At 42.1% G+C, this 21,563-nt stretch overlaps 1 protein-coding gene across 1 annotated transcript in view; it reads right to left on the bottom strand.

Annotated features, from left to right (window-relative positions):
* LOC147032601 (ADP-ribosylation factor-like protein 8B) overlaps window positions 1–17,861 on the bottom strand; it is a 40,618-nt gene extending 22,757 nt beyond the window's left edge. Inside the window, exons 1-2 of the mRNA XM_085870354.1 lie at window positions 17,541–17,861; window positions 8,890–8,970 (exon numbers count right to left, since the gene is read on the bottom strand). Of these exons, the coding sequence (XP_085726480.1) occupies window positions 8,890–8,970; window positions 17,541–17,663 (204 nt within the window). The 5' untranslated portion in view covers window positions 17,664–17,861. The remainder of the gene's footprint in view (window positions 1–8,889; window positions 8,971–17,540) is intronic.
* Between the last annotated feature and the right edge of the window lie 3,702 nt (window positions 17,862–21,563).

The following is a 21,563-nucleotide window of genomic DNA, read 5'->3' as shown; positions in this document are numbered from 1 at the left end:
CGAATGGTGCACGAAATAGGAAGTCAAAAAAAAAAAAAGATTTTCGGGGCAATTTAAATTTTTTTTTCAAAGGGTTCTAAAATGGCTTAAGGGTCTTAAAAGATCAAAAAGGGTCTAAAGGTCTGACTGGTTGAATGGATTTAAGCGGCATAAGGGTCTAAGGTGTCTAATGGGTCAAAATTCTCAAACTCCATAGGTCTAAAAAGTGTCGAAAGGGTCGAAGAAGGTGAATATGTTGCAAAAGGATCCAAATGGTTGTGAAGGGGTCAAAAGCTCTAAGGCAGTGGTCCCCAACCTTTTTCAATACACAGACCGCCTTAGTGTCTGTATTTTTTATGACTAACCACTTACCCCCTTTTTTTCCACAACATTTTAACATCATAAATATATGTAGAAAAATTACGGGCCCAGACCGGGAATCGAACCCAGGTCCTCTAGTAAACCGTACCAGTGCTCTGCCATCTGGGTGACCCACCGGCTGAGCAATGCAATTCTTCCACATATACAGGTGCCACTCTCTTTCCCCCACTGCTTCCAGGGCACTCGCACGCATACTACGCCCACTGTGGCGTTTAATAGCAGACATGGATGTGTCCCCCCCCCCACAGGGGGGAGACCCTCTCATGGGTGGCACTTGTATATACAGGGTGTCCCAAAAATATATACAACTTTTCATCTGCAAAGAGGATGGTCATAACATATATTTTTTAAAAAAGATATATGGCTGGATAGAAAGCTGAAAGGTTGAAGTTTATTGTACCAATGTCAAAATTGCCACCAAAATCTAAATTTTGGTATAGAATCGTCGTTTTCTTTTAGACCACATGTTCGACGTAGACTCCACGTTGTCCGATCACTGCCTGCAAACGCGTTGTCATGTTCTCCATCACTTTGGGAAACGTTTCCTGAGGAATGTTCTGGATTTCTCAGTGGATGTTTTCCTTCAGCTGATCAAGAGTCTGAGGCCGAGGGTTTCCATAGATCATGTCCTTGAGATACCCCCACAAGAAGAAGTGTGGAGGAGTAAGGTCAGGGTAATACGGTGGCCACTCAACGTCTTCGTAGAGGGAGATAAAGCGGCCCTCAAAATGTTGGTTGAGAAAACGCCTTGTTTCCCTGGCTGTATGGGGCGGTGCCCCATCCTGCTGGAACCACTGGGTTCTCATCTGGATCAGGTTGTTTCTCCTACGGGCCTGAGTACATAGCTCAGGCAGATAGAATTCCTGAATCATTTCGCGATAGTTCCCTGGTTTACCATGCAAGTGCGTCCCTGGTCATCTTCAAAGTAGTATGGACCAATTATCCCATACCAACCAACCGCCACCCACATGGTGACTGAGAACAGATCGAGGCACCAGTTCAGTTGATGCATTACCAGGATTTTCAGTTCCCCAGTACCGAAAGTTTTGCTTGTTTACCTCCCCGGACAAGTGAGCATGGCATTCGTCCGTCATGTGAAGTTTTTTGAGGAAGTCTGCATCTTCCTCCAACTTTCCTGAGAACCAATTTGCAAAGTCAAGTCGTTTGCATTTCTGTTGATCAGTAAGCATCGTTTCCGTTTGAATTTTGTCTGAAAAGGCATGAATGCCTTGGCGAAGGATCCTCTGAACGGTGCTCTTATGAATGTTTGTCTCGGCAGAAAGTCGTCGAATCGATTTTTTTGGACTCTGAACGACCGCCTGTCTCACCATTTCCACATTTTCTTCACTACAACCTGTCTTCTTCTGACCACTGTGACCCTTGTGAAGGTCACAGATGGTTCCCACATTGGTAAACTTTGCGATGGTGCACTTTATTGTCTGAAGGTTTGGTGCATGGCGCAAGTGGATACCGAAATGTCTCGAGTAAAGACGGTGCACCCGTATGACACTTCGTCTGGTGCCAAAGTTCAACAATTTTCGTCCGTTGTTGTACGGTCAGTCTTGGCATTTTTCTGGCGCTTGCTTGGTATCAAAATAAACTTCAGGGTCTCTGCAACAAGAAATGAAGCATTAGTGACAAAATGACTGCTTTTTTAGGATCAAACGAAGCATTTTAAAAGTTGTATATTTTTTGGGACACCCTATATAAGCAGTGGGGGAAAGAGAGTGGCACCTGTATGTGTGGAAGAATTGCGTTGCTCAACCAGTGGGTCGCCGAGATAACTCAGATGGCAGAGCACTGGTACGGTTTGTCAGAGGACCTGGGTTTGATTCCCGGTCTGGGCCCGCAATTTTTCCACATATATTCATGATGGAGTTCTATCCTGTTCATTTCTAAAAACATTTTAAAACTAATTTTTTTATGTGCATATACTAGACTAAGAGTGATGTCACCCACGAGTGTTTGTGTGGTCTGTCAAAATATGTTCAAATTAGTGCTTAAAATGATAACAGTATGAAACTTAACAATTGAAGTATTATTGCTACATTACATTTTACACGATACAAGTACATGTGGAGAGAAAGGTATGAAAAAAATTTACCCAACTTAATGAGAGCCAAGGGCTTGGATTTTCCCCAACCAATTCATCAATGAGAGGAGAAATCGTGGATAGTCAGGCACGCGTTTTCTGGATTTTGATCGACAGGCATGCGTTTTCTGAGATCTGTATTTTGTTTTTAAGGTTGTTGAGCAAGAGAATCCAGCTTCTCAAGCATAGGTTGTTGCAAATGGAAGCAATATATTTATTGCTTCACCTGACAGTTCTTCATAGTCCTTTTCAGCAGAGAGCCAAAATTTCTTAAAAGATTGCTCTCTGAATTTTACCTTTTCTGGCTGCCTTGACATGATAAGTCCACGAGCTGATCTTGGGCTCGGCAGCTAAGGTTTGTGTTTGAAATGACATCTTCGGAGAACGGTGCATGGATCCACTGCCACTTGTCATCTCAAATGTCTCTGAAGATGGTCTCAAATTGCATATCCAAGGCATTAAGGTGAATAGTCAAAACTGCTTTGATGCTGGGCAATCCAATCTCACAATTAGAAACATTTTGTGAGCAATGGAAACATTCCAGTAATTCCATTTTCCAAGCGAGTTCGCCACACATCAAGTTTCTTTCTGAATCCCATCACTTTATCGCTAAGCATTGAACTGTTCGTATATTTGCCTTGCAGTGAAAGGTTGAGAACATTCAGAAGGTTAAATACAGTCATGGCCAAATATATTGGCACCCTTGCACTTTTTTTTCAAATAAAGCACCATTTCTTCCACAAAATTGTTGAAATTAAAAAGTTTGGTATCCACATATGTATCTTTGGTTTGCAGTGGAACAAAACAAAAAAAGCTGAAAAAGTTACTAAATCTTAGCTTATTCCACACAGAAATCCGAAAATGGCCCAGACAATATTATTGGCACCTTTTACAAATACAGTAGACGAGGCGTAAGTCGTCATCATCGGGACCGAGAAAAAAGTGACGACTTACACATATGCGAACATTCATGATGACTGTGGGGTGAAGGATGAAGTCGCGCGTGGCCTGGACACATGTGTGAGAGAGCCGGCTATTGTACCAAAAGGAAAACACAATCCTCGGGGCATAGGTGGGGGTTCATTGGTGAGTTGGAAAGTGATCAAGCAAAGATGGAATTCATGAATCAGTTTATCAAAAGTAAAGATAATGAACAACTGTAAGACAACTCATACCATCGGTGATGGTATGGTGACAAATTACATGACACACAGTCATCGTGGTGATGATTACCACTCAATGCCGATGTGTAAGTGAGTGCGGTAATGTACAAAACAAGCCAATATAAAACCATGATCGGACTTCAACACGAAGCTCGATTGATCCTTTACTCCTTCGCGAAGTAATCCGTTATGTTTGACTGCCTCAAACTCTTGGGCATCTGGTACATGAGAAAGGACTCAAACCGGTCATTGTATTCCATGATGTTGTCTGGGCAATCCTCCACCAAAAGACAGTATCGGCGAATCACATCCAGACAGTATCGGCGAATCCACGCTGCCTGATTCGCCGCACCTCTTGACCTTGCCAATTCCCCTCCTCACTTTGAATCTCTCTATCCAGTGCATCGGCAAGGTCTCGGCATCATCATGCACGAGGTCCACAGCGAATTTCCGTGCCTTCAGCAGCAACATTTCACCATCCAACTGAATATTTGGCTGAGCCGACATTTGCCGAAACCAGATGATGAGTGCGTCATCGACATCTTCAAAGGACACACATCTCACGCGTTTCACACTTCCCACCGGCCTCACGATCTTCTCCACTTGTCCAAATATCTTGCCCTTATTCTTCAAGATATCGTTCAATGTCTGCCGTTTGATGTCCAACTTCTCAGCTATGTCTGTTTTCTTCATCAGTGGATTTGCCTTGCAAAACTGGATAATGTCGTATTTTTCTTGGTAGGTTTTAGTTGTAAGCTTATGCTTAGTCGCCATTGTCCTGCCTGCAGTGAGATCAACGTGTGTATGCAGTTATAAATAGCCTATCACTGGTGGTGCACACCAATGAGCGAGCATCACGATTCCATGAAATCGGGCTTCTCATGAGGCAGCAGTTCCGTGTGACGAGTTAGGTGTGGTAATTTACTTGAGTTTCCATTACGCGGGAACGGACAACATCTGACGACTTAGACGAAGTGACGACTTACAGAGGGATGACCCTTTATTCAAAGGGATTTAACACGAGATAAATTCGGGACTTTTTGACGCTGCCGACTTAGGCGAAGTGACGAGTTACACGCTGCCGACTTATGCCTAGTCTACTGCAATTTGATTTCAAGCAGGTGATTCTCCTTTATTTTGGAATTGAACTCACCAATGGTGAGTTGCAGGTGCCTGCAATATAAAAAAAAAATCATTCATTTAACCCGTTTGAAAGGAGAGAAGGAGTCATTCTGCTGTTTTGAGTCACTGTGTGTACCGTAAAGAGCATGAAGAAAAGAAAGAAAACCAGAGAATTGTCTGAGGGGGTCAGATACAAGATTGTAGCCAAGCATGGACAATCTCAAAACTACAAGTCCATCTCCAGAGACCTTGATGTTCCTGTGTCCACCGTTCGCAATGTTATCAGGATGTTTAAGGCCCATGGCACTGTAGCCAACCTTCCTGGACGTGGCCGCAAGAGAACTTGATCGAAGATTGCAGCAAAGGATTGTTTGAATGGTGGAGAAAGCACCTTGATCAACTGCCAAACAGATTCAAGCTGACCTTCAGACACAAGGTACGACAGTATCAACTCGTACCATCCATCGCAAACTCAATGAAAGGGGGTTCAATGGTAGGAGAACCAGGATGACCCCACTGCTGAGAGAGACAGAATAAAGCTTGAGTGGAGTTTGCCAAAACACCTGAACAAGCGAAAATCCTTCTGGGAGAATGTCCGGCAGACAGATGAGACCAAATAAGAGCCTTTTAGAAAAGCACATCATCTCTGTTTGCAGAAAACAATATGAAGCCTTCAAAGAAAAGAACACCTTCCTGACAGTCAAACATGGAGGAGGTTCAGTGATGTTTTGGGGTTGCTGTGCTGCCTCTGGCACCGGGTGCCTTGAATGTGTGCACGGCATCATGAAATCAGGTGGTTACGAAGGTATTTTGAAGCGCAATGTTCAACCCAGTGTCAGAAAGCTGGGTCTCCGTCGAAGGTCATGTGATTTGCAGCAGAACAATGACCCCAAACACACTTCAGAAAGCACCAAGGAATGGTTCAAGAGAAAATGCTGGACTGTTCTGAAGTGGCCAGCAATTACATATATATATATATATATATATATATACATACATACATACATATATATATATATATACATATATATAGAGAAATATATATATACATACATACATATATATATATATATATATATATATAGAGAAATATATATATATATATATATATATATATATACATATATATACACATCTCTATGTCAAATTGTGGCCTCTGTCAATAAATTGACATTTTACTATTTGCCTCATCACTCTTCCAAAATATTTCTGTACACAAAAAAAAGGAATAATAACTTTTCGGAGATTATGCCAAAGAATGAAGTGGCAAATTTGATTATGCCAAATAATGAAGTGGCAAAAAAAAATGGGAACCAATGGAAACAGTAAGTATTCTGCAATGTCAAAAGAGAGGGGGGAACACCAACAGCAGGGCTGAAGAACAAAACATTGGGAGACATAGGCTTTGGAGGGGTGGGGGTTTCACTGGGGAAGAAAAGATCATAGTTTTGGATGGAGGATGATCTGAGATGATGGTGAAAAGTTATCATGAGGATCTGGAGGGAAGAATGAGATTGGAGAGAATGGGGAAGTTGGTTCCACATACCAGGAAAATAAATAAATAAAAGGACTGAATGAGTGAAGGTGAACAGTGTTTTTGTGAGTTTCATAAGAAGGGGGTTGCTGGTGGACCAGGTGTGCTCTGCAGAAGCCCGATTGGGACAAAGCGCAGAAAGTGAAAGACCGGAAAGGACGCGATAGAAGACGGAGATCACTGACCTGTCAGCGATGTGAAAGTGATAGGCTCACAAACTCGGTTTCATCGTGGGGGATTCAAATGATCTTGAATGTTTCCACAGCTTCAAGTTGAGTAAGATTTGAGGATGGGGCACCAGCCCAGAGGGGAGAGCAGTACTCCATGAAGCTGTCGATGAAGGCCTTGTAGGTAGATAAAATTTAGGTGTGCCAAGGAAGGATTTTGCATGTCGGAGGACGCCCAGTCAGTGACTTGCTTTGGAGGAGAACTTTTTAATGTGGTTTGCCTAAGAAAAATCATGGATGATGGTGAGAACCAGGAGTTTGAACGACTGAACTTCCCCAAGAGAATTAACAAAATAGATGGGAAGGTTTACCATTCGGTCCTTTCGATGAGAGAGGGTGATAATGTGAGATTTGTCAGGATTGAAAGGCATACTCCAAGTGTTTGACCAGCTCATTATTTTGTCAAGGTCTGAAGAGAGGGAAGAGGCTGCAGCCTGCTTGTCTTAGAGATGAGGGACTTGATGGCAGAGGGTGAAGTAATCAGCAATTATACAGAATTTTCCAGCATCAGAGATATGGTTGATGATTAAGAATAGGACTGGGCCCAGAACACTGCTTCGTTGCACTCCAGCCTTGACAGTGAGAGGAGATGAAATAATTCCGTTGAGAGCCACGCGTTGGCTACTCGAGTAGAGGAAGTCAGGCACCCAAGAGTGGAGTTGGCTTCTGATCTGTCCATGCAGAGAGTTTGGAGAGCAAAGTGTTGTTGTGGGAGGCCAGACTATCGAAAGCATGACATGTCTGGAGAGACAGCCCTGATCTCATGTCTGACATTTAGGATCTCCATCCATTGTTGGCAGAGTAGGAGCAGCATGTCAAAGGTAGAGTGACCCGTTCTGGAACCGAATTGGTAATCTGACATGAGGCCATTGGAAAAAAAAAAGGATTTCATATTAACTGCGAAGATAGATTCCATGACCTTGCTGATGATTGGAGGTAACCCTATCAGTCTGTAGTCGAGGGGATCAGTTTTTGCACCTAGTTTATATAATGTAGTGATGTTGGCTGACTTCCAAGTAGATGGAAGATGACCTCGGGAAAATGATAGTGTGAAAAGGGCAGAGACAGAGGATATGCAAGAGCAGCAGGGCATTTTTTTTTTAATGACACATGAGCTGATGCTGTCCAGGCCAGTTGCAGAATCAGTCGCGGGTTGTCAGAAACCTCTCCACTTTAGTCCAAGAGCAGTTGAGTTAGGTGTGACTGGGTAGGGTGGGTACAGAGAGTGAGCGGTTGGTTGGAGACAAAATATTTGGAGGAAAACACAGAATTGAGATATTCGGCCTTCTCTCGAACAGAGTCGGCTGTGGTGCCATTTGAAGTGAGGGAAGAGATGGAGGTGGAGCATACACCAGAGATAGACTTAACAAGGTACCAACAGGTTTTAGAGGAAGGAGACAAGTTTGAAAGTTCATTCTTGTGGTTGGACAGATGTTGTTTTCTGGCTCTCCTGAGTAGAGAGTGGACACACACTTGTGGACTTTTTGGAATGCACTGAGATTGCCTTTGGACGAATTTGCCTTTCAGGAAGAGAAGGCAATGGTTTCAGAGCAACTTCCTCACCACAATATTCAGTGTACTAAGGGTAGGAAAAAGGGTAGGATAACTGAAGAGATGGGATGAATCTGTGCAGGAGAGAGAGAGTAGGTTTCTGTGAAAGAATTCCCAGGCTGAGTTAACATCAGGGGCAGTATATATGGGAGACTAGTCCTGAAGAGAGATGTTTCTTGCAGTCCCTGCCAATCTGCTTGAGTGAACTGCCAGACTCACCGGTGTTGAGGCATCTCTCTCAGAATATCTCGAGAGATGCTCTGAGAATAGTCACACTCTTCCTTTACTTTTCAGTTTTTCTAACATTGCTCCCCCACCCACATCATTTGCTTCAACTGATGGAAATTTGCCCAGTTTAGTCACTATAGAAAGCAAGTTAGTAATGCACATGATATCTGAATGATACTGTATGTACACTCATGGGATTTTGATATTTTCTGACAACCAACATTGTTGAAAGCGACTCGGTAAATGCAGTAATACACAAAAGAGGACTCTCAAGTTATTAAAAAAAAAACAAAGAAAAAAATTAATGGCTTTATCATTGCATAAATCAAAGGGGGGTTGAGTTGTCCTCGTTTTGGCATTCTCATCTCAACACTTGGATTACGATTCCGAGATGTCAGGTTCAAATCCATATGGTATCACGATGTCAATGTCCATAATCTCTTCATGGCCTTGTTATTAATGCAAAAGTACAATCTTGTCTTCTATTGACCTTGTCCTAAATGTGATACATGTGCAAACTCCTCCATGAATGAACCTTAGACTCAAGGGAAAGGAGCAGAAATAATTAAAGAGGAGAAGTGCTACAACTATAGAAAGTTACACCAGGCTGACCTTGATGGTTACATGTCCTTTTGTCACCTTCCTCATGTTGAAACCAACGGTGGGAATCATGTCTTCATTGAACTGACCAGACTGGGAGAGAAAGGGGGTGGTGGAAAAAACACAAATCAATAGCTAATTAAAATAAAAACCTCATACATTGCAATACATCCAGTATTTCACTCCAGCTGGACGATGGAAGTTTTTGCAGCTCAACAAATGGCAGGTAGAGTGACAGGCTGAAATGCAATGGTCCAGCCAGACTCTGCCACTACTACTTCATATTATAGACCTGCAATGACAAACTACTAGCTGCAATTAATGTGGACAAAGGTAGGGTTGTAATAACAATCAACAACACATTACAAAATGGGAAGTACCATACTGTATTTCAGTCAGAGCTACACATTTGGTCCAAGCAGCTGCATGGCTTCTTCCCATGGTTTGTGATGCTAATTTGACAACAATGTATGGCAGTGATGTTAGACAGTGCAGATGTTAGATGTATGGCAGTGCAGCACAAGATGACCAATACCACAAATGGTTACCCCACCTATTCAAGTTCTATGACATACAGAATTGGTGTTGAGCAAAATATTACTCTCAATTTAAACAACATCCAAATTAAAAAAATTCAACTTTACTTTTTGGCTCAAAGGAAAAACCACAACTTGTTAATTTATGATTCGGTCAAATAAAATATTAAAAAAAACACCAGTTGATCATCTCAAGTTTTTTTTTTTTAAAAAAAGGAGGAGGCCCTTTCTATTTGCTTATTTATTTATTTATTTATTTATTTATGTCTGCCGGCTTTGAGTACCTGACAAATCATGTACATGACATGCCAGGTTTTGTTTTTTTTTTATCTCCCTAAGCCAGCATTTACCAAAAAAACAAAACTAAAAAAACCTGAGTCATGTACCAGACATGTCAATTTTCTACCCCCAAACAAATATATGGGTCATGCACCTGACACGTCATGTACATACACACACTCGGCCTATTAAAAATACAATCCACACTTCTAAACAAATATATAATAAATGTATGGCAAAATAAACCAGAGTTGGTGTCAAAGCCACCCAATGCTCGCCTGTTTATACATTTATCGTTTTTAAGACGTCTAATAATTAATATTTTTTATAATTCTCAAACATTTTTTTTTTGGGGGGGGGGGGGTTGGAAATTACTTAAAGCATGTAGAAATGCAAAAAAAAAAAAATTTTTCTCTAACAATTTTTTTTTTGGGGGAGGGGGGACCAAGTCCAAAATCTAATGGCATGATCCTTGGACCATACCTAACCCCCCCACCAAGTTTCATCGAAATCCGTCGAGGAGTTTTTCCGTAATACAAAAAAAATTTAACATTTTCACGCTCACACCGGGGGTATCGCTATCGCTCTCTGTTCTTCGAACAGGCGAGCTAAAAATTACACACCATGCATATTAAAATTATTGGCTATGCCATCTTTCTATATTGATCTACAGATCAACAATTAATACACAGATTGACATCGGTGGGATGTGGACTCACCAGCCCTCCTTGGTCCAACTCCCCACTCGCGAAATCGGAGAAAACATCACAAAGCGAGTGTCGCTCATCAAGAACTGTTCCTATACATCACGGCTTCAGGACTCTTAAAGAGCAGGTTTTGGGTCGCTGATGACTTTGTGTGATTCGAAGGTTGTAAGCACATTAGTAATCGTTGGGTATTTATTTTCTTACATTTGAAACTCAAAATATGCTAAAATTAACTTTTAAGTCAAAACTTTTGTCAGTGATCGAAAAACAGTCCGGAAGTTACCGAAGATGCTATGACGTCACGTTCTCCGAAAACTTCATGAACATTCGGAAACAGCGTGTAAACAATGGCGAGATGCGAATCAGCGAGTGATTTCAGCGGCGATGAAATAGAGCGTTTTCATTCCGATATTCCCGAGGACGAGTCGGAGGATGATGGGAATTTATTTATACTATGGAGTTTCTGGCCCCGAGCCATATAAATTTGAGCCACTTGCAAGTGCCAGAAAACGGCCTATTTCGTGTACAAGTGGCAGGACTGACTGCCCGGCAGTTCACACTGACAGACTCCACCAGACAGATTGCTTTGTAGATTTTCATTTTCTTGTTCAATGCATAAAATAATGTAAAGTTTGATTCGTCTGTGACTTGATATAATAATTTTTTAACCCTCTTGTAGCCTGGTGTTGGCTCAGTGGTTAGGGTGGTGGCTTGGGATCCTAGGGTCCTGAGTTCAAGCCTCGCCAGCCGCTGAATTAATACACCAGGGGGTTGACTCAGCCTGTCATCCTTCTGAGGTCGACGAAATGAGTACCAGTTGCAGTGTGTGTACTGGTAGAGGGGAACTGCATCAGCGACACAGTCGCACTTCAAGAAATGATAGCTACCCCGGCAGCTAAGCTGCCATACGACCACCACCAACCCTCCAGTCACTCAAGAGTCAGAAATAGAACGAATCAATAATGGACCCAAATATATTATACACCGTAGCCTTGGCGTTGAAGTCTTTCTGACAGCTGAGCTTGACCAGAGCGAAAGTGAACAGTTAGAACAAACCCAAACTTTCAAGAGACTGTTGTGGCATATCTATCTATAATTCCAGCAATGTTTGTGTGTGTGCATGTGTGTGACTGCTGGTTTCTCCACAACCACTGGTCCGATCCAATTGAAACTTGCCAGGTATATTGCTGGGGCCCTGTGGATGTGCCTTTTCAAGGATTGATATTAAATCGGACAAGTGCTTCCCAAGTTATGGCCATTTATTTACCAACCAATGACAGGACACATTGCTGCGTAGGCGTGCCCGATGGGGAAGAGATTCTCGGCCGCGTTCCCCATTACGGGTCACAACGTATGGACTTCCGGATAGTGTACAGTAATACCCTGACATACGAATGCACTAACTTACGAGTATTCCGAGTTACGAGCCGTTGCTCGGACGATTTTTTGCTTTGTGTTACGAGTCTAGATCTGAGTTACGAGTGGAGCGAGCTTTGCGACGCGCGCAGCCAAGCAAGCGAACACCCGCATCTCCCGCCACTCACTCGTTCAGTTCTCTTGGTTATCTCATTGAGTAGGGTCGTACCATAGTAATCTGCGTTGTGTTTAGCTCTTGTTTTTTCATTGGTGCAGTTATTTTGCCAAATTTCTTTGTTGTAACTCAACCATGAGTCCTAAAAAAGTAACTGCAAAGGACAGTGCTCAGAAGAAACGAACGATGTCACTTGAATAATGAATAAAAAATGAATAAAAAAATGTAGCAATTAAGTTGAATGAATAAAAGTTTAATGAATAAAAAAAAAATGTAAAAAAAAATTGGAGCAATTAAGTTTAGCGATAAAGTTAATTAAAAAAAAAATTTGTATCAATTACGTTTAGCGATAAAGTGTGATGAGACCTTCAAATCTCCTCCGCATATCTCTTCCACCACCACCTCCACCACTGCCAGCACCTCCACCAGAATCTTCCGTAAGCCGAAGTCGTCTCATCTCCAAGGTAAATACACTTTATAAAACCAGTTTATTTATTTCTATTCTATTTTATTATGTTTTGTGTTAATTATTTATAAATACATTTCTCATTTTTAAAATTACGTAACAAAGAAATTAGGGTGTTTTTTGGGGGTCTGGAACTGATTAATGGTATTTTAATGAATTTCAATTCGGAAAATTGTTTTGATATACGAGCAAACCGAGTTACGAGCTCGGACACAGAACGAATTAAACTCGTATGTCAAGGTATTACTGTATTCGAATAATTTCTCGATTTCTTATGTGCATTTATAGATAAACACAATGCCCCAACCCAGTCATCGTTTATGAGAGCGAAGGAACAGCCTGTGTGGTTGTTTGAAAGTGTTTATTATCTTGGCAAAACGAAGTTTTTGCAAGATATGTTAGTCAGCTTGTATGTTTTTTTTTTTGTTTGTCTGTAATCACGTATAAAAAAATTCTGCAGAGCACAGTTATCATTGGAAATTTTTGTAACTTCGCATATCAGAGGCCTATAGAGGTCCCTTTCAGCGCACAAAATTTTGAAGGTCAAGGTCAAAGGTCAAGGTCACTGTCGCAAATCAGGGGAGTCGACGAAACCCTTATTTTTTGAGCAATTTTGATCGGATCGTCTTCAAACTTCATGGGAATATAGTTCATGGTCTGGCGCTCAGCCGATTAATTTTTGGTGGCGATTGGCCTTGACCTTCATGGTTAGCACCTAAGGTCAAACATATTTGACCCCGAGGTCAATTTTCAAGTTTTAGGAACCATATCGTGTAGTACCTCAAATTGAACACCTCAATGAGTGCTTTCTAGATATGTCAAGCTTGAGACATTATGACGTCATTTGGTGACGTTATGAGGAAAACGCATATTTTTCATGGTTACTCTGTAGACCGATTCTCATCAGAATCTCTCGTAGGCAGATATTCCTCAAGGAGTCGCTCCTGGTGGATAACAGCTCTGTTCACCTCAGTGTGACCTTAAAGAAGTCACACGTGGTCACCTTTTGGCAAGATACGGGTTTGGTTTATTTTTTTTATTTTTTTTTTGTTTATTTGTTTATTTTTTGGTGACATTGGTTTATTTTTTTTTTGCACGTACATTTTTTTTCTCTCTCTCTTCTCTTCTCTTTGTGTTTTTCCTTGCGATGACATTGCGAAAAGGCAAAATACAAGGGCACTAATTGAATAATTGGCCATTAAACTAAATTGCGAATAATCGTAGGTGACAGTGTGAGAAGATGAAGCAGGAGCCAGCTGAGGAGGAGAAGGCTGAATGGTGGGCACAGCGTCACGCTTCAGTCTCACTTGAGCAGTTGTTTTGAAACCGAGCTCACTTATTGCGTCGCCTTTGTAATCCTCGGCTGTGCAATGGTCAGCACAAAGTCTATCTATGACAAGTCTATCCAAAGGGTCCTCTTTACCAGTTTTCTTTGGGGGGAAATTCGCCTGTTTTGTTTGTACAAATCTTATCCACTGCCGGTGAATGTTTGATTCCTTCGGGAATCAGTGGGAGCGATTATCTGTGTTCCAGCCATTTTCGCAAAACATGACGACACACGTACGAGGCATGATGTACAAATATCCAAATAACTTTGTTCTACAATAATTCAAAATAAAAACGGATAATATAGACAGTTGCAAGCTCAAAAAAGCGAAACGGCCTGCTGAACTGGACACTTCTTCAATGAGCGAGTGTGCGTCCGCTTTGTTTTGGAGAACGTGACGTCACCAACCATATATGGGCACACGGCTGGTTTTTTTCAACAGCCTCGAGAAATAACAACTTCGGAGTTAAATTTCATTAATTCTCCCAATAGTTAGGCAACCACAATAGTTTGCAACGAACTATTTAATGCACATATAATCATACTGATAAATTTTAAGAACATGTTTGGTGACCCGCAACCTGCTCTTTAAGTTCCCGTCCAAATTTGCAAACGTATTAAAAACATGTTCAAAAATGAAGCTTATATCATGAAAATGATGCGTCGTGTTCACACAATTTGTCTACATTCTACATTTGTCACACAATTTGCTAGTTTTAAAACCAGTCATATTTTGCATAATTTTAATCTGAAGCATGCATTGAATTTTACTGCAGTGGCTGAAATGGAACTTGCGTATGCAGACACGTACACAGATCAGTATGCTCACATTTAGTGCACAGAAACCGAAAGAATCGGTGAATGGAAGGTGGCGTACAGCTCTCGGTGCTGCAGCTTGATAGAAGCTATAAACATAGGGGTTACACCCCTGGGGGCTCACCTGGTAGTGGCTGGATAAGAAAATCAGGGAACCACTGGGAGGCATGGATGGCCCACAAAATATATAATGGAGAAGAAAGTCAAAACCTTAGGATTTTTTTTTTTTTTTAATGGCGTCAAGAAACTTTTAGTACATCATGGGTGATAAGGGTTGTGGTCAAGTTTCATCAAAATTGTGATTGTAGTTTCAGAGAAGAAAGCAAATATATATTTTGGGGGGGATCCCTCCCGTAGAACCCCTTAGACCCCAATTATTTTTTTAATGCCGTGAACAAACTTGGGTACATCCACGGTGGTGAACATTGTGGTAAAGTTTCATCAAAATCGTATGTGTAGTTTCAGAGAAGTTGAAAGTATTTGTGTACGGACGGACGGACGACATGCCATTCCATAAGCTCCCCAGAACTACGTTCCAAGTGAGCTACAAAAAAACAACAAAACAAAAACTCAGTATCGACATTGGTAAAACGATTGATTCAAAGAATGGTGCCAGAATCATGCATGAAGATGTGGATTTTTATAAATGGTGAAAACCGCTTCAATATTTGGTATGTCCTTCCTTCCATCCATCCGTAAAAAATTAAGAACCACCACCTAACTCACCGTACGTTCGTTATCAATAGTTTATTGCTGTTTAATTTCTTGTGTTGTTGTTTCGGTTTTATGTTGATGTTTAGTTTGCATCAGGACAGTCAGGTCACCCCACCTGTTGAGTAAGTAATAGTCAGTCCCCCACAGGGCTACCTTTTAAGCGGTGCAGATGTTTCACTGCACAGCTTCCTTCGTACATGGGTGCTTTCGTAAAAAAATCTTTTTTTTTTTCTTTATCTTTTTTCCAGGATATTTTGTGTTGACAATTTTTTTTTCCAGTTTGACAAAATAAAAACAATAAAAAAAGGAAGCGGGCGAGGGTGATCAACTTGTATTCTTTTTTTTAATTCGGCCTTATTTGACTCTTAATATTATCTATATATCAGCAATTGCCAAACTTGAATGCCGTAAAAGGGATGATGCAAAGAGCACGTGAGGTACGTTACATTTTACAAACTAGAAGGGTACTCGGTAGAGTGCATACCTTCGCCATGCAATGTCTGATCCAGTAGAACATATCGGGCCTAATACATTTTTGAATGAAATATGCAATATATCGTTTGGGCCCCATCTCTCAATGGTGAAGAATCACTCAAAAAATTCAAATAGTCAGATCTGGATCTTCACCAAAATCGAATCAGTTCGTCCTTGTCACACACTGAACCTGCCCACCAAATTTCATCCAAATCAGTCTTCAACTTTTTCAGATATCCTGCAGACAGACAGACACACAGACACACAGACACACAGACACACAGACACACAGACACACAGACACACAGACACACAGACACACAGACACACAGACAGACGTGAAAACATAACCTCCTTCCACCTTTGTTGGTGGAGATAAAAATATAACAACCTTCAGATAAACAGGTCACAAATGTGTTTACAACATCTTTTGTTAAGATTTCCTATTTATGTGAATGTCTCACACATAATTTTAAATAATTCTTATCAGTCAGTTTTCCCACCAGGTCTCAATATTTTCCCAGGCCCAAGGAAGATCCAACCACAAGTCAAGCCAAACTCTTCCCAACCCAATTCCAGGTCAAGTCGAACTCTTCCCGATCAAATTTCAGGTCCAGCTTAACCCTTCCAGGTCAACGGAACCCTTCTCAACCCAATTCCGGATCCAATTAAAGGTCAAGCCAACCCATTCCCGCCCCAATTTCAGGTCAAGCCGAACCATTCCCACCCCAATTCCAAGTCAAGCCGAACCATTCGCGCCCCAATTCCAGGTAAAGCCGAACCATTCCCGCCCCAATTCCAGGTCAAGCCAAACCATTCCTGCCGCAATTTCAGGTCAAGCCGAACAATTCCCACCCCAATTCCAGGTCAAGCCAAAGCCTTCCCAACTCAATTCCAGGACCAGCTAAACCATTCCCAACCCAATTCCAGGTCCAGCCCAACAATTCCCAACCCAATTCCAGGTCCAGCTAAACCATTCCCAACCCAATTCCAGGTCCAGCCCAACAATTCCCAACCCAATTCCAGGTCAAGCCAGACCATTCCCACCCCAATTCTAGGTCCAGCCCAACAATTCCCAACCCAATTCCAGGTCAAGCTGAACCATTCACAACCCAATTCCAGGTCAAGCCGAATCATTCCAACCCCAATTCCAGGTCAAGCCAGACCATGCCTGATCCAATTTAAGGTCAAGCCAAACCCTTCCCACCCCAATTCCAGGTCAAGCCGAACCATTCCCACCCAATTCCAGGTCCAGCTCAACAATTCCCAACTAAATTCCAGGTCCAGCTAAACCATTCCCAACCCAATTCCAGGTCCATCCCAACAATTCCCAACCCAATTCCAGGTCAAGCCGAATCATTCCCAACCCAATTCCAGGTCCAGCTGAACCATTCTCAAGTCAATTCCAGGTCAAGCCAAACTCTTCCCAACCCAATTCCAGGTCAAGCCGAACCATTCCCGCCCAATTCCAGGTCAAGCCAGACCATTTCTGATCCAATTTAAGGTCAAGCCAAACCCTTCCCACTCCAATTCCATGTCAAGCCAAACCATTCCCACCCCAATTTCAGGTCAAGCCAAACCCTTCCCACCACAATTCCAAGTCAAGCCAAGCCAAACCCTTCCCACCACAATTCCAGGTCCAGCTGAACCATTCCCAACCCAATTCTAGGTCCATCCCAACAATTCCCAACCCAATTCCAGATCAAGACTCCTCCTTCACAACCCAATTTTAGACAACACGAGTCACAAGAAATCCTCCAGAGAGGAGAAAGACTGGATTTGAGCTTGGTCATTGTGAGCACCTCGTACTCACCGCTATGACGTTTACAAACGTCGTTTTCCCGGAGAATTGTAACCCCACAAGCGTCAACTCCATCTCTTCCTTCCAGAAGAGTGACCTGAACCAATCTAAGAGCCTGTTGATAAGAGCTAACATCTTGAATAACTACACGTCTACAACACCTCGTTAATCTCACCAACACCTCGTCTGGCCTGTCCTGCACAAACCTCCGCAAGTCCTCGCGGCGCAGCAGATGAATTTGTTTACGATATGACGTCAAACGTTACTGGCTCGGTGAACAACGTGTCGACGAAATATTGTCAAAGGTTGTGGGAGCTTCCACGTTCGATTTTAATTTCGATGTACTCTCGTTTTCATGTGAGAATCGTCCATGTAAATAAAGAACGAACACTAATCCGACAGAGGAAAATTTGTTCTAAAAGCCGGTAACTCGAAACCAATGACAAAACAATTATCGTACTGTCGCGTACTTAGCCATCATGGCTGCCATGCACTGTACAACATATTTTATTCGATTACATTGCAACCTTTTTGGGACAATTGCATCCACACTTGCTGCAGAGGATCAGCATGACTCCAATTCATTTATCGGGGTGTTTTGATCTTTGCCGGTGATCTTGGGGTGGGACGGGTCGCGAATTCTCCGTGTAAATGTGTACCGTGTAGCGCCGCCTCCAGGTCGGGGAGGGTATTACAAGTCTACACCATTCACAGTACAGTGTTCCTGTCCTCACGTTTTCCAGTGCAGGGAGGTGTGTTTGAATTATAAGCAGTGGAGATGTTTTTACTTCATGCACACAACCCGAGTTATTTATTTTTGCGTATGCAGAACTGTCGCTTGCCTATACACCGCCCAAATAAAGCTGTGCGTTCAGAAGAACGTGTCGCATACTTGGAGCAAGATCGCCTGCAGGACGAGTGCTCTGCGAGTTAATATAATTCTGTGGAAGTGTAGGTTATTACTATCCGGGAGGAGACGATGGTTCGTGGGCATTATTGAACAATGCCACGATCGGTACAATTGAGGTCGTGGAAGCTTTTGAGGAAGCCTTACCGTAAAAACCTATCTCCTCCGTCAAAATTGACCAAATCAAATCGGATTTTTTATATGTTGTACTTATGGACATTACGCACAGCTTCTGGGAAATGAAATTGCGAGAAAAAAAAAGTTGAAGTGGGCGTGGCTCCGCCCACAAGGGGCGTGGCTCCGCCCACAAGGGGCGTGGCTCCGCCCCTCATACAAAAAGACAACTTGACCATGATATCCAGCTCGTGTCCAAGTTTCATCAAGATGGCATCAAACGTCACGGAGCGATGCTCTGGAGAGAGTCACAGACAGACACACAGACACAACGAAAATAGTGGTCACTGCTGGCACCCGCGAAACAATTATTTAGTAAAGACAAGAAAGTATAATTCAGCCCATACTTTTGCCAGAATACCAACTAAGATTATTAGTATGTCCAGTAATGAGGATTTTTGCAGTGATATTTCCCTCACACCGGCGGACCGGACCGGCCCAGGTAACCTACTATAACCTTGAGCTTACCTTCAGTATGTCAGTAAAACGAGCCTGACTTACATTGTATCTGCAGTGTACTTTTACATCATTAACTTTGTTACATTTACTTGTCCAACCAATGGCAGTCATTTCGAACTAATAATTTTGCCCCACACAACTATCAGGCTCCTGGACCCCCCCCCCCCCTTGAGGAAGGCTTCAACACAAGTTTACAAGGAAACTAGACACAGGTGGAGGCCTTTCACATCGTCATGGCCACATCAACACCACACACCACACTCATTTATCAACACAAGATCAAAGTAAGGGAATGCAAAATGTTGTTTTTTTAATTGTTTTTTTTTGTGGCGGGGGGGGGTTGTAGTTTCTTTTCCCCCTTATCCTCAGGGGAGGAGGCATTGTCTTGGTTAAAAACACACATTAACCACATGACCCCCCCCTTGACAAGACCCCCACAAACAGCACTCTGTACACCCATCAATGCTCAAACTACCTAAAATTCCTGCCAACATCCCTTTACCCCTCTATCTCCATAACTTCCAGGTACCTATCTAATTCTAATTTAAACTTATCTACTTTTTCTTCTGCCACTACCTTTCCAGGAAGGCCATTCCATGCATTAACTACTCCCTGAGTGAAAGTCCCCTGTCTTAATACCATCTTAACTCTCCTCTTCTTTACTCTCAGGTTATGGCCCCTGTTCCTATCACTGTCTACTCTGTTGAATAATCCATCCACACTTATTTTATCTTTACCTTTCATTATCTTAAACATTTCTATCATATCTCCTTGTAACCGCCTCCTTTCTAGTGTATAAAGCCCTGTCTCCTTCAGCCGCTCCTCACAGCCGAGGTCGTCCGCAAACATTTTTTGATATTCTGTCTGTTTGTTTGTTTGGCTCTCTGTCAATCACCTACAGGTCATAATTCTAAACCGATCATCACAAAACTTTACCAAGTTGTAGAGGTAGTCTTAATATAACTGAGAAGCCCATTGATTTTGAGGTCAAAGGTTATCTTCAGGTCAAATTTCTGAAATCGTAATTTTATATCTGATTGACTTGAAATTTGAACAGGATTTGCATATTGTGTCACTGAATTGGGAAACCAACTATTTTTGAGATCGAAGTGTCAAAGGTCAACTGAAGGTCAAACTTCTAAAATCATCAATTTTCAAATGAAAAAGTCCATTTACATCCTATTAACTTGAAAGTTGAACACGATTTGCATCGTCCATCACTGAATTTCGAAAGCAACGATTTTTGAGGTCAAAATGTCAAAGGTCAACTCAAGGTCAAACTTTTAAAATCACCAATTTTAATCTGAAGAATAATCAATTTTCATCCAATTGACCTGAGCTTTGATTAAGATTGTCAATTTTAAACTTAATGAAATGGATAATTTGATGTATTCATGGCAACCTTTGGAGAGGGGGTGGATTTTGCAAGTTTCGTACTCTGCACGACGTCTTTTTCTTGTTTGGATGCTTGTTTGTTTGTGTGCAGGATATCTCAAAAAGTTGTGAATGGATCTGGATGAAATTTTGTGGACAGGTTGGGCGTGTGACAAGGACGAACTGATTAGATTTTGTTGAAGATCCGGATTCTGATCCGACTTGTAGAATTTTTTTTAAGTGATTCTTCACCATTGAGAGATAAGATCAAAAATGATATTTCGCGCGGTGTCTCAAAAAGTTGTGGATGGATTCGGATGAAACTTGGACAAGTTGGGTGTGTAGCAAGGACAAATTGATTCGATTTTAGTGAAGATTGGAATCCGCATCTGTATACGAGAATTATCTAATTTTTCAAGTGATTCTTCACCATTGAGAGACAGGGCTAAACTAATATATAGCATAATATCTCAAAACTTTCTGGACGGATTTGGATGAAACTCGGTGTAGATGTTGGGTATTTGACAAGATAGAATTGGTTCAATTTTGATGAAGATCCAAATCTGGATCTGGATATGAGAATTATTTAATTGTTAAAGTGATTCTTCACCATTGAGGGACAGGGCTAAATCGATATATAGCACGATATCTCAAAAATTTGTGGGCGGATTCAGACGAAACTTGGTGGACAGGTTGGGTGTGTCGCGTGGATGAATTGTTTCGATTTTGGTGAAGATCCGAATCTGGATCTGGATACGAGAGTTATTTAATTTTTAAAGTGATTCTTCACTATCGAGAGATTGGGCCAAAAACGATATATAGCATGATATTTCAAAAATGTTTTGGGCCCGATATGTTCTCGTGGATAACACATTACATGGCGGAGGTATGCGCTCTCCCGAGTGCCCTTCTAGTTGGGCATGTATTGTACCAAGAGGTTCATCCTCCTTGGTGATGCGACCTGGTCACGTGGGCCTGTTGTCAGGTCAGGGCAGGTATGGGAGCATGCGTCAGAGGAACGCGTTGCTGTGTCCACTTTCCGCCAGTACTCCAAGGGCCTCCATCTGGCCATTGCCCAGGCAGATGCCTGGCCCATCCCCATCTCCTTCAGATGCTGATCA

Source organism: Eptatretus burgeri, chromosome 2 (genome assembly GCF_056783735.1).
Source record: "Eptatretus burgeri isolate ZD-2024b chromosome 2, Ebu_testis_v1, whole genome shotgun sequence".
NCBI lineage: Eukaryota > Metazoa > Chordata > Myxini > Myxiniformes > Myxinidae > Eptatretus > Eptatretus burgeri.
This window is presented reverse-complemented; position numbering and strand designations above follow the sequence as displayed.